The sequence below is a fragment of the Centroberyx gerrardi genome, chromosome 6 (assembly GCF_048128805.1).
Source record: "Centroberyx gerrardi isolate f3 chromosome 6, fCenGer3.hap1.cur.20231027, whole genome shotgun sequence".
NCBI lineage: Eukaryota > Metazoa > Chordata > Actinopteri > Beryciformes > Berycidae > Centroberyx > Centroberyx gerrardi.
In genome coordinates this window covers 11,546,995-11,560,889 of record NC_136002.1, presented here as the reverse complement: position 1 = coordinate 11,560,889, position 13,895 = coordinate 11,546,995, and the positions used below count along the sequence as shown (strand labels likewise).

The window sequence follows — 13,895 nt, the reverse complement described above, 5'->3', positions numbered from 1 at the left end:
ATTAGAGAAGGCGATTAGTTATGCAGTTGGGAGAGTAGGATGGTCGGGGGGAGAGGAGGACAACAGAGGAATGAAGAGGGGAAATGAAGGAGACATAGGAGACGCCAGAGTGGGAGGTACTGTAACTAGGTCGCAAGGAGAGCTCCACACTTCAACACCATAACTTTCATTAATAATCAAAAATGTGCTGGCACCATCGCATTATGATTTCCCTGAAGACCCCACAGTACAGTTACCAACGACAAAACGGTGCTAACTAGCACGTCAATGAAAAGGTCTCCCAGTACACTTCACAGCACAGGAGCTAGTGACAGAGATATTGACATAGCTTCAGAAAAAGCGAGCGCGGGCCTATCCATCTTCACTGGAAGGCTGTTAGCTTGAGTTAAAGGCTGCCACTTCTTCGCTGGCTATACAATAAGCCACAGGCTATAGCCATAACATCTGCCCAGGGCCAGTGGCAACAGACTGCATTAAATTGTGACACAAATACACAGGAGTGCACACACTCAGTACATTTCCTCCAACAAGAGAAGAAGGGAGTCTTCCATTGTCTTGTCCTGCCGTACTATGTGAGTTGAATATTGAATGAAAGAGTCATTTCTCAGTGTAACGTCATTATAAGGGCCTTGTCCACAGTATATGTGAAGGAAAGGAATAAGTCGGGGGTGAGCAAAAGAGTGTTGTAAGTGTGTGTGTGTGTGTGTGTGTGTGTGTGTGTGTATAGTGGTGGTGGTAGTGATGATTAGGGTTGGGTTCTGTTACCCAGTTCTGTTCAGGAACTGGTTCCAAGTTAGCAAAATACCAGGATTGGTTCCCGAAGTGAAGTTGAACCAGTGCTAAGACATAGGGCTAAGGGATAGGGGTAAGGATAAAGGATTCGAAAGGATTCAGACAGGGGGTATCAGTGTTGTCAGTATATTGTGCTGTAGAGGCATGCTACCTATTGTATCGAGTGTCAGTAATTTTGGCCAGTAGCAGAACAGACGTGGTCGGTTGCTGGTGGAGGCCATTGCTAACTGAGCACTTTTCCTGACGACCTTGTCACTGTGCCCTCTGGGTGTCCTGTAACTGGAAACTCTCAGCCCTGCCATTCTCCAATCCTGCCACCTCAGAGGCATCTGTCTCTCTCACCAAAGCAGAGGTGATCTCTCAATATTGATCTGGTCACGTGGCAGAGGATGTCAAAATGGACAGTGAGAACCTACACAAGTGCAACTTGATATGCTAAAGGGAATCATATTGATCACCTTGTTCTTAATGCATGCCTACATGCATGCATCTGTAGCTTTAGCACACATCTGCCTGCCCACACAAGCCCACACGGAGACACACTGTTATTAGCAAATCAAGACTGCTTGTGAATCGAGTGTGATCCCTTGCCACACCGGCAAAGTGGCGGCCACGTAGAGGAAGCCTCAGAAGACAGGCATTGATTTCAAGCAAATCTGTCCGGACATCTCCCCGTTTCTGGTTCGGTACACCTTTCCAGAGCTAATGAGCAGCCGTCTTCATTCCCTGCCGAGTGAGACGTTCTTTTTCATGCCATGTGTCAGGAAACACAGGCGATTCATTACCGGGGAGGAGAGATGGAGAAAGGAGAAGCGGAGGAAAAAAAAAAAGAGTATGATGGTTAAGCCTGAGCTTTAAGACAGACAGCTATGTCCCCTAATCCCTTCTGAGCAGCCGTAAGCCTTCCGTTATCGCTCGTTAGAATTGTGCATCCCTTAAACACATTAACTTAGGCCTTAATGCTGCCCCCTTTTGCATGACGCAGCAGCTACTCATAGCAGCCAGTCACTAGGCTAAGAGGGGAGAAACATGCTAATTGCTGTCACTCTCATTTAATTGGGCAACAGGGGTGTTTTTTAATGGATGCAGAGTATCAGCACATTTTAAACAATCAACATTAGCCTGGAAATAAGCACTACAGTCTTGAGGCAATTGCATTTCCGCAGTTTAACTATCCAACATGTTTCAAAGATGGAATCTGAAGAGACAAACAGGCGTGAACAGACACACACACACACACACACACACACACACACACACACACACACACACACACACACGCACACACACACACACACACACAGGATTTGTTCTCTAGTAATCAGTAGACAGGTGAGGAAGAGACGCAGGGCCTTGTATTGGTTATGAGTCTCATGGGACTACGATCAGAGCTACATCCTCACTCCACTACGCAGTACCTCAAGCTGCAGCGTCCGCACTGCCTGCATTGGCCTTCTGTAGCCCAACTTCCTCTCAGTCTGTCGACTAGCAAGAGCTCTTGGAGAAGCATGAATAACTTATGGGATAAAAGAAACATGGTAAATACTCCACAGGCGGCGGGGTCAAGCCAACAACACACACAGAGGCCACCAGTGAAGTAGGTGTTCAGGGTGAGTTGGAAATGTAGGAAGCACTGAAACATAGCTAGCAGACTTTCTCAGGGAGCCGTCTGAGAAAGTGCTAACAGTGTTTCTAAGTGTTTCGAAGTGAAGTGTTTCTAAAATAAGATGACCACAATCTGAAAAAAATGAGGAATTATTAACTGAAGGGTCTCTTTCCAAAATGAGATGACCACTATCTGGAAAAAATAGGAAGTATTACGTAACTGAAGGGTTTCTTTCTAAAATAAGATGTCCAGTAGGCCTATCTGGATAAATGTGGAAGTATGAACTGTTTTTTTTTCCAAAATAAGATGACCACAATCTGAGAAAATGGGTATGTATTAACTGAAAGGTTTTGTTCTAAAATTAGATGTCTGGTATCTGAAAAAATTAGGAAGTTTTCACTGAACAGTTTCTTTCCAAAATAAGATGACTGCAATCTGACAAAATGAGGAAGTATTAACTGAAGGGTTTCTTTCCAAATTAAGATACCCGCGATCTGAAAAAATGAGGAAGAATAGGGCGCTGAAGTGGAAGTGTAGGCCGAAGCCTTCCCATGGTTGACCAGCAGCTAAGTGGCTAACGCGATTTTCATTGACCACAAAGTAGTCTGTCTTACTGCAACTAAACAAAGCAATGAATGGTGTTGAGATTCACCTCTCGGCACATGGTATAAGCTTTTTAGACCATTTGCATGTTTCTATTTTAGGCATAAAAACTTAAAGAAAAAACTGTAACAATGGAGAACTACAATCTACGACTGTACCAACTGATAGAGGGGATGATCTGCCTGCAGGGAATAGATGCTTTTGCGCATCCGGTTTTTGCCTCTTGAGATGCATTTTGGGTAAAGCATTTCTGAAAGTATGATTTCAGGCTCATGATAGAAGCTGCCAACATTTTTTCACAGTAGCCTGTGAATCTGTAGCTAGCTAGCTACCATAGCTTGTTCCCTTTGCGGGAAAAGGGTTTCTTTCCAAAATAATATCACCGCTATCTGAATAAATGCCATCTACTCTTGCAATCTGATTGTTGGTTTAATATTAAAAGTCAAAAAATGGTACATTGAAGTCAATAGTTATCTTCATTCCTTTACTTTCAAATAGTCAAAATTCTGAGAATGCTATGACCACTGTTTTAAAGTATTAACTAATGAATATCAGGTAATAGCTGTATTCCAAAATGGATTGTGTAACACAGAGGAAGTCACAGCAGTGGCCCACTACTAGATCCCTAATTGGTATAATGCTGTATGTATTGCTCGTGTTATCCTAAAGTAATGTGAAAATAGCGGTGGCTATGACATACAGTGGACACCAGCAGCGGCTTCACAATGCTTTACAAGTAGAGTGCAGGCATAATTTTATTTCACTGTAGTTATTCTTCCATTTCCATTTGCTGTGAGTCACACGCATGGATACTTTCAAATATGGCCTGACCCTGCCTGTGATCTCCAGCAGTGCTAAGGGTCACATTGACAAGGGAGAACCACAACGGCTAGGCAACCAATCCCACCAGAGAGGGCTTGTTGTGTATTCTGCATGCAGCACGGTTAAGATGCTTGGTGTTTGCTGAGACAGCAGATGACTTGCCTCGCTCTCTCTGCCCCTTGCTCAACCAAGGCAGGATAGACTTAATTGCCTCATTAGCAAAAGGGCCAGCAAGGAGTCGGCCTCTTTCACATTGTTCAATGTCAAGAGTGCAACCAAGAGGAAAGGTTAATAGAGTAAACAGCATCTCCCTCTCCTAAATGGAAAAATGTTTGTTTTCTAGAATGGGGGGCCAGTGCCCAAAAGCCTTATTTCACTCCACAGTCACAGGATTATGCATTTGATTTCATTTTATCTGCACAGTCCATATTCTAACCTTCATTATTCCTAATTTCTGAGTATAACACAGCCTACAGTTGGTGCATGGTAATTCCTGTTGCTGTCTTTTTTGAGCTTGGACCCGTCTAGAGAGCAGAGTCATCACGCCAACTTTAATTATTTTAAGAGCTCGAATTTGCAAACGCTGCTATTTCCTCCTCCACAGCAACTTTGGACCCCAGACAGCAAATCAAGCCAAATGCTAACACTCTTGATTTCCCTCTTGAAAAAAAGACACACAACATAAAAAATTATGTCTGCTGCTAGGAGAAAATGTGAGGTCCAAAAAAGCCTCATATTTAATATTTTAAAAGAGACATCATCTGTTTGGTTCGACTCAAAACTGTACTGTTCATTTGTGCAAATATTTGCACAAGAAGATCTCATTCCTCATCCAGCAACCATAATGGGAAGAATTCATGCATAGTGAGACAGTTTGGACAGTAACACCAAACCATGACAGGCATCTTGAATGCAGTCCTAAGCCCCTGTCTGTCTCTAGACCAGAGCTGTAGTGGTCTACAGTTGGGTCTGACAGACTGCATGATGGGCCAGGCTAAACAAGTGAGGGTGAGACATAGGAAATGCAGAGGATGACTAAAAAATGGAAGACACTAAGGGGAAAAATGGTAGTATCTGCACGGAATGAGCTGGGAGCTTTATCCGGGAAGCTGTTGGCATCAATTTGCCACTCCCTTGGGTACAGTGCCGTACTGTACTGTAGTGAGCCTACACAGCCACAGGAGCACCAGTACCCTAGGGCTGCAGAGTGTGTGTGTGTGTGTACCAGGCATGCCAATAAAAAGCACACACACTCCAAGTAAACTTCACTTTTATCTCCATGCAAAGGTAGTGCTGGCCTCCCAGTCATGGAGAAAACATGAGTCTTCTTTGGGAACGCACTCTACGCACTCTTGTAAGGTAAACATTTTATGTCCATAGGCACTTCAGCCTGTAGACTATACTATCCTTACTGCAGGGCACTTTGCGACATTAAAAAAAAATGTAAAGCTACACATCTGCATGGGCAGTATAGCGGAAAGGCTCCATTTCATCAACAAGTCAAGTCTAACGACTCGTAAAAAACAAAGGTGGTGGTGCCATCTGTTCTGAACCACTTTGCCGGGAAAAGGGAAAAAGGAGAGGGAGGGCGAGGGGGAAAAAAAAAAAGCTTTTTCAGCCCGGGCGATATACTGAACACTCACCACGGCCTAAGCACCTGCATAAGTGACTTTATCTCCTGTGGAAGCAAACTTCTTCCAGAGAGCATCTCAACCTCTTGGCCTGTTAAAGGGCCGCTGCACTCTGCTCTCTCTCGATATGACATACTGAGGGGAGAGCTGTAGTGCAATCAGTGGCATTACACACTTAATTGTGGACGGCCTAGCAATTGATCAGTGATATCCAGTTTACAATGTTTTCGCTTTGGTATGAAAAGCCAAATGGCTGGCATTGTGGTTGGATAATTAAGCCATCCATCACACAACAGCCACGGCATGAGAACGGGACTGGCAACTACAACGGGACCTAAGTATTGCATTTTACAGTTCCTACTGAACGGCAATTAAATGAGATGCGGTCTTGATGACCAAGTACTTCATCTCTATAAAGAATTAATCAGCCTGATTGCATAACTTATAGAGCTTTAAAGGTCAATTCCAAAGTTTTGATACAGTCAATAAGGAGATTAAGTTCACTACTCAAAGTTACTGCATAGACAACTTTCTTCTTTCCCCATCAAAATAAAATCCCTTTCTCCCTCACACTCGGTAAAACTACACAGATGGCTGAGTCCTGACTATCATACAGGAAGAATGGAGGTGATCTTCCAGATGGTGTTCAGGTCTTGTGCAGGTAACCGCTCCGTCTTCCACCACTCTAATCAATGGCCACCAAATTCCCTCCCTTCCAAGCACCATCCATCTTTAGATCTTTCCAGGCCGCACGGTGACGACCAAAGGGGCAGAAGATAAATGTCTGAAGGGTGGGAGGGCCTCCGCTGATTAAAGGCACTAACGCTTTGGGGGAGACTGGCAACGAAAAGAGGAAATGGAGTGAGACAATGGAGCACGCGAGTTCAAAACACCTAATGGAGTGTCCTGCTTGCCGGGCTAATAGACTGTTTCAAATTGAAAGGAACAGCGGGCGTCTAAATAGAGCGACGTGGAACATTTCCTCCTGTTCATTCAGTCAGTTCCCAATTGGAAAAAAAGGAGAGGGGGAAAAAAAGCCTCTACTGGGTTGCCATTGTCTGGTGCAACACAAGTCGCTTTTGTTTATCTGCAATCAATTGCGGGAATTGAATTACAGCTGAATGTCATGTAGAGGGAAAAAAAAGTCAATGTTTTGTGCATTAGTGCCATACTGGAATAAAGAAAATAAATGTATGTTCCAGGATTCTCCCTGTCTGCATGAAAAATCCTTTCCTCAAGATTTATGGGGATGATTCCCTATAGTCACAGTCTGGGTGTGAGCCATACTCCTTTGCTGATTCCCATCTCAAGATGTATGATGCCGTTTGAACGTCCAAGCTGATATTTGGACGTGATAATCAATAATCACACTGTGAGATGAGGGACCACACAGGCTCAGGTCTGACAGGTGCACCCCATGACCAATTAGAGTGTTAAGCAACTGGTAAGAAATGAACAACTATCGGCATACAGGTTGACTGGGACACTGACAGTCTGTTTTAGCCCGGCTAACTTTGGTCTTTGGTTGTCCAGCAATAAAAGCAACCAGCTAAACTGCGTCTACTCTGCTGAGCAAAGACTACAATGATTTTATATCATGTGGACCTGACAGCGTTATCAACCTCGGTCATGTTAATAGCTGTTCAGGTGACAGGGGGACGCCTCTGATGAGACACGCAATAGTCTTGAGATTTAGAGAGGCTTGACCTCTAGTGTGACACAACCAATGTCATTCCTGTGCTATTCATTGTGTGGGCATAAATGCCTTATCTATAATTTACTTTTTATTCTTTTGTGCCATTGATGTAAGCATTATGGTAAGCCGCTTGGAAGTGAAAGACATCTCAGCAATGGGGATTTTGCTTTTTGAGCTGTTTACTTTCCTGCATAGTCGGATCGCGCAGCTGCACAGAAAACAGAGATATACCTGGTTTCAGAGACAGAAAACATAGATCAAAAGCATGTTCTGCTTAGAGAAGACAAGCGTGCCAGCTTTATTCCGCGCTGCCAGTTTTCACTAAGGCAGAAAACACTTGAAAGGACCAAAACAGGGCTGGGAGCCTTGAGATGATAGCATCTCAACCCCCACCACTGATAAACAAATCATTTTAAATGGTGTTTTTGGAAGAAGTATTAATTTTGATCACCTCGGCTCTCACAGCTCAAGAGCACGCGGTCATTGATAGATGGAGTCCCATTTCCTGCAATGTCAATCGCTGCAGAGCACTAATATCAAGACAGAACTTCAATGGGGTGAATCAATGGGAGACAATTCCACGCTCCGCCTGGCCGACAGCATCAGCGTTTATCTCGCTGTTTTGTTCACTCTTTGATCTCCTTACTGTCTACATAAAACAATCGTAGACCTTCATTAAAAATGTTTATGCTCACTAACAGCAAAACACTTCAGGTTTTCTAAAAAAAAACATAAAAAGCTGTAATTGCCCTTGCTCCATTGACTTTCATGGTTATTCACTACAGCAAATAAAGCAGAAATCCTCACTTTTGCTAGGAAATAGCCATGGCTGTAGAGATTATAGATAACCAGGGGCAAATGCAGTATTTCAGTCTGGATTAGTTTTACCAGTTTTACCACCATTTATACAGGGTTTCCTATGGTAGTTTTTGAGTAGTTGATCTTATCTGCTCCTTATGCTTGATGGAAACTGAGTCTTTTTTTTGTTTTCTGCTTAGTCTCATCTCATCTCATTTCATAATCATTACCTCTCCCAAAATGGATATGTTGCTCCATGTTCAAGCATTTGAAACACGCTCCTATGCCCTGTTTCCCCAATGCCATAATATTCTGTTGTTAATTAAATGATTTATTGAATGGATTTCTACTTAGGTCAGCGGGAGAGGTTGGGGGAGTCCAGAGGTGGAGGGGCCGAGGGATTCGGGAGGTGAAGGGTGATTCTATAAGCTGTTTTCTGTTGCCATTGCTGTCTTGTGGTCACCTTTTACAAAAAACAACAAAGTCAATTTGAAAGAAAGCAAAGATATTCAATGAATGGAAGAGAAACTATCTAAAATGAATGTAAACTCAATGTACAAGGAACACTGAGCTGCATCCCCATTTTTTTGTGATTTATGTCTTGATTGTCTAGATCAAAAACCCCTCTAAAATGTGTCTCCTCCCTTCATCTACATCTCAACCTCATGACTGAAGTGGATTTAAAAGGTGATCAATAAGAAATCATACTCCCGTGGTCAATCTATTGTACGAAAAAGCAGGTATCGTAATGTGTGTGTGTGTTTGTTTATGTGTGTGTCTGTGTCTGTCAGTGTGTGTATAGCAGTGCAGTATACTAGTGTAATGCCATGTGTAGACTGTGCATGTGGCTCCAGTTAATGTGAATGTGAGCCTCTCCAGAACATCTGTCAAAGATTAGCAGTAAAGTGAAATAGGCAGTTCCTGTTCATATGTTCCAAAATAATCTGGCAGTAATTTTCCCAGTGAAGGATGAAAAGGGGGAGGGTTTATAGGTCAGGAACACTACACAAACCCAGCTCTGTCTAGGCATGTCTCTTGTGTTTTATGGGATGCAAGTGACAAAAAGGCCTTTACACAATAATGCTCGGATAGTCTGGAAATTATGGGTGTGGCAGAAACGCACCACGCCAGAGACAAACAGATCGTCACACAGAGGAACATTGTTTAAGAATAGGAGATGAATGCTGAAATGAAACATTTTCATTTCACCAGTGCGACCTTTTGTTTTTGCCTCGCCTGGCTGCTATAAAAATACGAGCCGCTGAAATTCTACCAATAAGAATGAAAGCACATACTGCACAAAACAGGTACACTTTCACCTAGAACCGCTCTCGTTGCGAGCATGACGTGCAGCTTGCTGTGACAGAATGGAAAGACCTTCTGACTAAAAGCACCACAATCAATGAAACATGAAGAATCCCTCCGGTATAAAAAAAGAAAAAAACGGGACGGGTTGTTATTCAGGGAAGCACACTGTCATTCAAAGGCCATACACATCAGGGGAAAAGTGCTTGAAAGGCAAATCAGTGTTTGTTAACGATATGGGTCAATCGCTTTGAGGACGGCTGGACCTCCGTACTCATCTGCAGGCCTACTCAGTCACCCTTGATAGAGGTTTTGCATTCCTGAGTGCCGTGCCCTTGCTGAGCCATTCCAAATTCGCTACTTCTGCTTCGAGTAATACAATCCTCTCTTGATGGAAATCTGTTTACACTTTGGACTGCGTGTCAAATCGCTGACATTATAGGTGGAAGGGAAGTCATTTAACTATCTCATGGTACAATGGCGCAATGCACTGCAATCCACTCACTGCCCTTCCCCTCGACAGCTGCGACCACACTGTACGCCATGCAGCTTGGATGCAGTATCAATCAATTGATTCCTGAATGTATATATGCAGATTGACGCTTTGCTTTTGTACCGTGTGTCAGAATGTGCTGAAACGCTGGAACCGTCAATATTTCTCTGCACCAAGGTCACCGAGAGGAATCCCTGTACGTTGATTGTACTCGCCAATTAAAGTGATAGTCAAAGTGAAAGTCGAGTCCACTCCGAGTGTTCATTCAAACAACATGCGAGGCCATCCAACTAACTGCCAAATACGTTAAATACTGGGCGATTTCGGATTCCACAAAATAGATCCGCCAAATTCATCACGTGCTCTAAATAAAACTAAATATATTTTCCGAGGGGATGCCACACAATAACCCTGAGAAACAATTTGAGTCAACAGGAGATCAAGACGGAGCCTTAACGTATGGTAACTAGACGTCAAATAGCAAAATGTCTGTGGGTTTGTGGGAATGTCAGAAGTCTGTGGCTTTGGTGTGTGTGGGAGTGTGATTCAGGGGCAAACGCATCAAGATGTCACTTCATAACCTCTAGCTCAGGAGGCTCCTGTCATCTTCACATTTCAGAGATCCTCTGCCTACCCCGGCAGACATGCTAAATATAGAATGGGGACAGAATTTCTGTTTAGAGCCACTGCTCTCCTTATCTCCATCTAACGCTAACATGCATGCACAGGCCCTGGCATGCAGTCACAGTCGAAGTCATGCATACATACATGTATGCATGCTGACACACACACACACACACACACACACAAACACTGAATGTTAAGGCTGGAGCTCTACTGTATTCCCGTGTTCTCTGGCATTGTGATGTCTTAAAGAATGATGGCGAAACAATCATAAGAGCCCAAGCGAGTCAAACTCAAATTAAAGTGAGGGTGTGGTGGTTGGGAGCTCACATAGACAGCCTGCTCATTCTTTCCCATTACATTTCTGTCAAGTGACTTACAGTATGTTATTACTTCCTGGACAGCCATTTTCAAATCCCCCATTCAAAATCATTTAACACTGGCACAAGGACAGCTAGGCAATCCATCACTAGGCTGCTTTACTTAGGTGAACCTACCACTGCACCAGGCTGTTATTAAGTCACTATTTGACCTTGTTCTGCTTCTTACTTTGTATAGGCCGAGTTACAAAGGGAGTGACGGAACTCTCTGTGGCAATTAATTGCGGTACTTATCTGTAATGTGAACAGTGGATATTACATCTCCAACAGATATTAAATTAAGGATGTCTCAGGACTTGCAAGGCCAAAGCCAAATAAAAAGGAAATGAGCCCCTATTAATGACTATTGATTCTTTTATAATAAAACAGCCACTTCCTCTCTTTACTTGGCCTCGGTGTTGATCTTGAATTAATACAGGCTATAACTTTAGGGAAAATGTCCTTCAGTCTGGCACAGCAGAGCAGCGCGGCCTGGGACCTGAAAAGACAGATATATCTCCCTTGGTCAGGGAAAATTCTCTTTTGGCTGACTAGTAGAAATTTTGTTCTTACATGAGAGACAGGGCCTAGGTTGCAATTGTTGTGGACATTCAGCCTAATAATATCATTTTCAGCAGTCTGATATGAGCTGTGTTATACATTCACATCTTGTAGCATGAAAGGGTAAGGAGAAAATATCTCACCATGGCAACAATACAAGCCTGTTAAGAGTTAAAGTAATACTACTGTAGGTGTGAGCTGATGGCTAATGTACCATTATCATTAGTGGGTAAAGTACTAGAGCTTTCACCTTTCACCTAGCCAGTGTTTGCTCAACTAAGTCAGCAAAGAAACTAAATTTGGTTGTGTGTTTTTATTGTTATTGTCATCACCCTCATCATCATCAGCATCATCGTTATCATCATCATCATCATCATCATCATCATTAGTAAAGCACTGACATTTATATAATCTACATGTGTAGCTTGAATGACATCACTGTCAAACAGAACAGGGCTGACGGGCCAAACACATGTTGGTGCCTCCTGCCAAGTGAGCTTCCTCAGTTAGTATGGGATCAGTGACCATCACCCCTTCAACACAGGCATTAACTGGTAGACAAAACTACGCATTACTGAGGCAACTTGCACACAATTCCACATATTATGTAAGTAATTCAATTTGGGAGCTGAAGTTTACATCCTCTTTTGGCATTTACAAATCTACCACTGTTTCTGCCACATCAGAAACAAGCAAATAACCTTGTTCATATGCCTGAACTATCATTTAATCCTGCATTATGATCATAAGAATGACAGATAACACAAAACACAAAGCCTGTAGCCGTTTGCCTTCACTCCACACTGCAGTTCCATGAATAGCATTCAAGCATGCATCGCACTGCACACAACGACTTTTGGAAACAAACCAGAGCAGACAAGCCTGCAGGTTTTGGATGCTTGCATTGCACCTCTGACTGGCCGCTCTCACCACACTCTAACTCGGGGGTTTCCAAACTTTTTCATGCCAAGGACCACCAAATAGAGAATGCTTTAGACCCTCATTTGATAGAGGCTTTGTCCCAGTTACCCCCCAGCTAGGAAGATTTGATTGGAATTGTGTATTCTTACACTTTCTCTCACAGTAGTAAATTCTAGTCAATGAAATAACAGTAAAATTAAACAATCCATCATTTTGCTGGGGACCCTCTGGCATCCCTGGACCCCAGTTTGGGAACCACTGCTCTAACTGACCCAGGTGCACTTGGGAACACGAGAGGGCCAGAGTCTCCTGGCCAGTCCCATGTTAGGCCACCAGCCAGGCCGATCCCACTACTGGGCATCTATTAAAGATAATCTAGTTCTTAGCTGTGGGCCTCCCCATCAGTGTCACAACAAATTCCAGGCTTGCACTTAGGTGACATGGTTTTGTAAGTAGTTGTGTCTAATTTTACTATTATTATTATTCTGACTAATATCATTGTGTTGTTTTTATTAATGCTGATACAAAGAGAGGAGGGAGCTTTCCTTTTCAGAATGCAAGTGAGGTGGTGGATTCCTTGATCAGTGATCTTAGCACAAACATTTTCAATTAACCTTTTCAACTTCCATTTCAAACATTAAACAACAAATGATGAAGTCCAACTGTCAAATTCATGTTTTTCTTAATCAAAATGATTAACAGAACACTTAAAAATGGGCCGAACAGTGTGCAACAGCTCAAGATAAATATTTCATTTATTTTGAAGCATGTGGCCTCAGTGGGGTTTAAGTAGAATAGACTACGTGAAAACATATTTTGCTACATTTTGAATTACACGCCGATTTCTCAAAAAAAAGTGGGAAAAAGCATTTTCGGCTATCCGCAGGTCGCTGGCCTGCCTTTCGAGAGTGTTTCTGACAATACATGCAACATTTACACGGTCAAAAAAATCTGGATAGCGGCTCTAAAGGGAGGGGTCTTTCGTTAATCAAGTGAACTTTTATCCTCGAGAATCTTTTTTCCCTTTTTAACGGCTCCTACAATTAGAGCAGTCTATGGCTTGGAAATAAAGGCTGACTTGTGCCTATTTATTATTCAGATACGCCTAAATTTTGACTAGCAATTTCTTAATTTATGCACATAATAAAGAGGAAAAGTCTACGGATCACTAACATACCAGAGAATACGAAATTCTGACATCATTCTGAATCATTTTGCAGGCTGAGAACCTTTGCCAGATGTGTTGCTTTAATACGGCTAAATAAATTGATATGACTAAAGAAAATCACAATAAATATGACTACAACAGACAGATGGACATCGTTACCCTCATCCTCAGAGACAATTGACTTATGAACCACTGAATGATTCTTTTAAACGAATGGGAAGTGACTTACCCAGAAACAAAGAGCGAAATATTGCAGACATCACGGCTGGAAATCCCATATGCAACGGAGCTTGGAAACAATGCGCTCAGACTGCCTTCAAATGCATTCGGCTGACCCAAGTGCAGTCACAACGAAGCGGCACCATCAGCGACCGAGGAGAGAAAGAAGAGATACATAAATCTTCATTGAGCACATGAGTCCAAGGACATCATATGTTTTCTAGACGCCCGACATGTCTAAGCCTCCCGAGAAGAAACGTGGCTTTGTCTCTCCATCGTCATTTTCAATCGTACTTG

General features: G+C 42.9%; 1 protein-coding gene across 1 annotated transcript in view; it reads right to left on the bottom strand.

Annotated features, from left to right (window-relative positions):
- clmpb (CXADR like membrane protein b) overlaps nt 1–13,649 on the bottom strand; it is a 62,588-nt gene extending 48,939 nt beyond the window's left edge. The window contains exon 1 of the mRNA XM_071917868.2: nt 13,609–13,649. Within this exon, the coding sequence (XP_071773969.1) occupies nt 13,609–13,639 (31 nt within the window). The 5' untranslated portion in view covers nt 13,640–13,649. The remainder of the gene's footprint in view (nt 1–13,608) is intronic.
- Nucleotides 13,650–13,895: the final 246 nt, after the last annotated feature.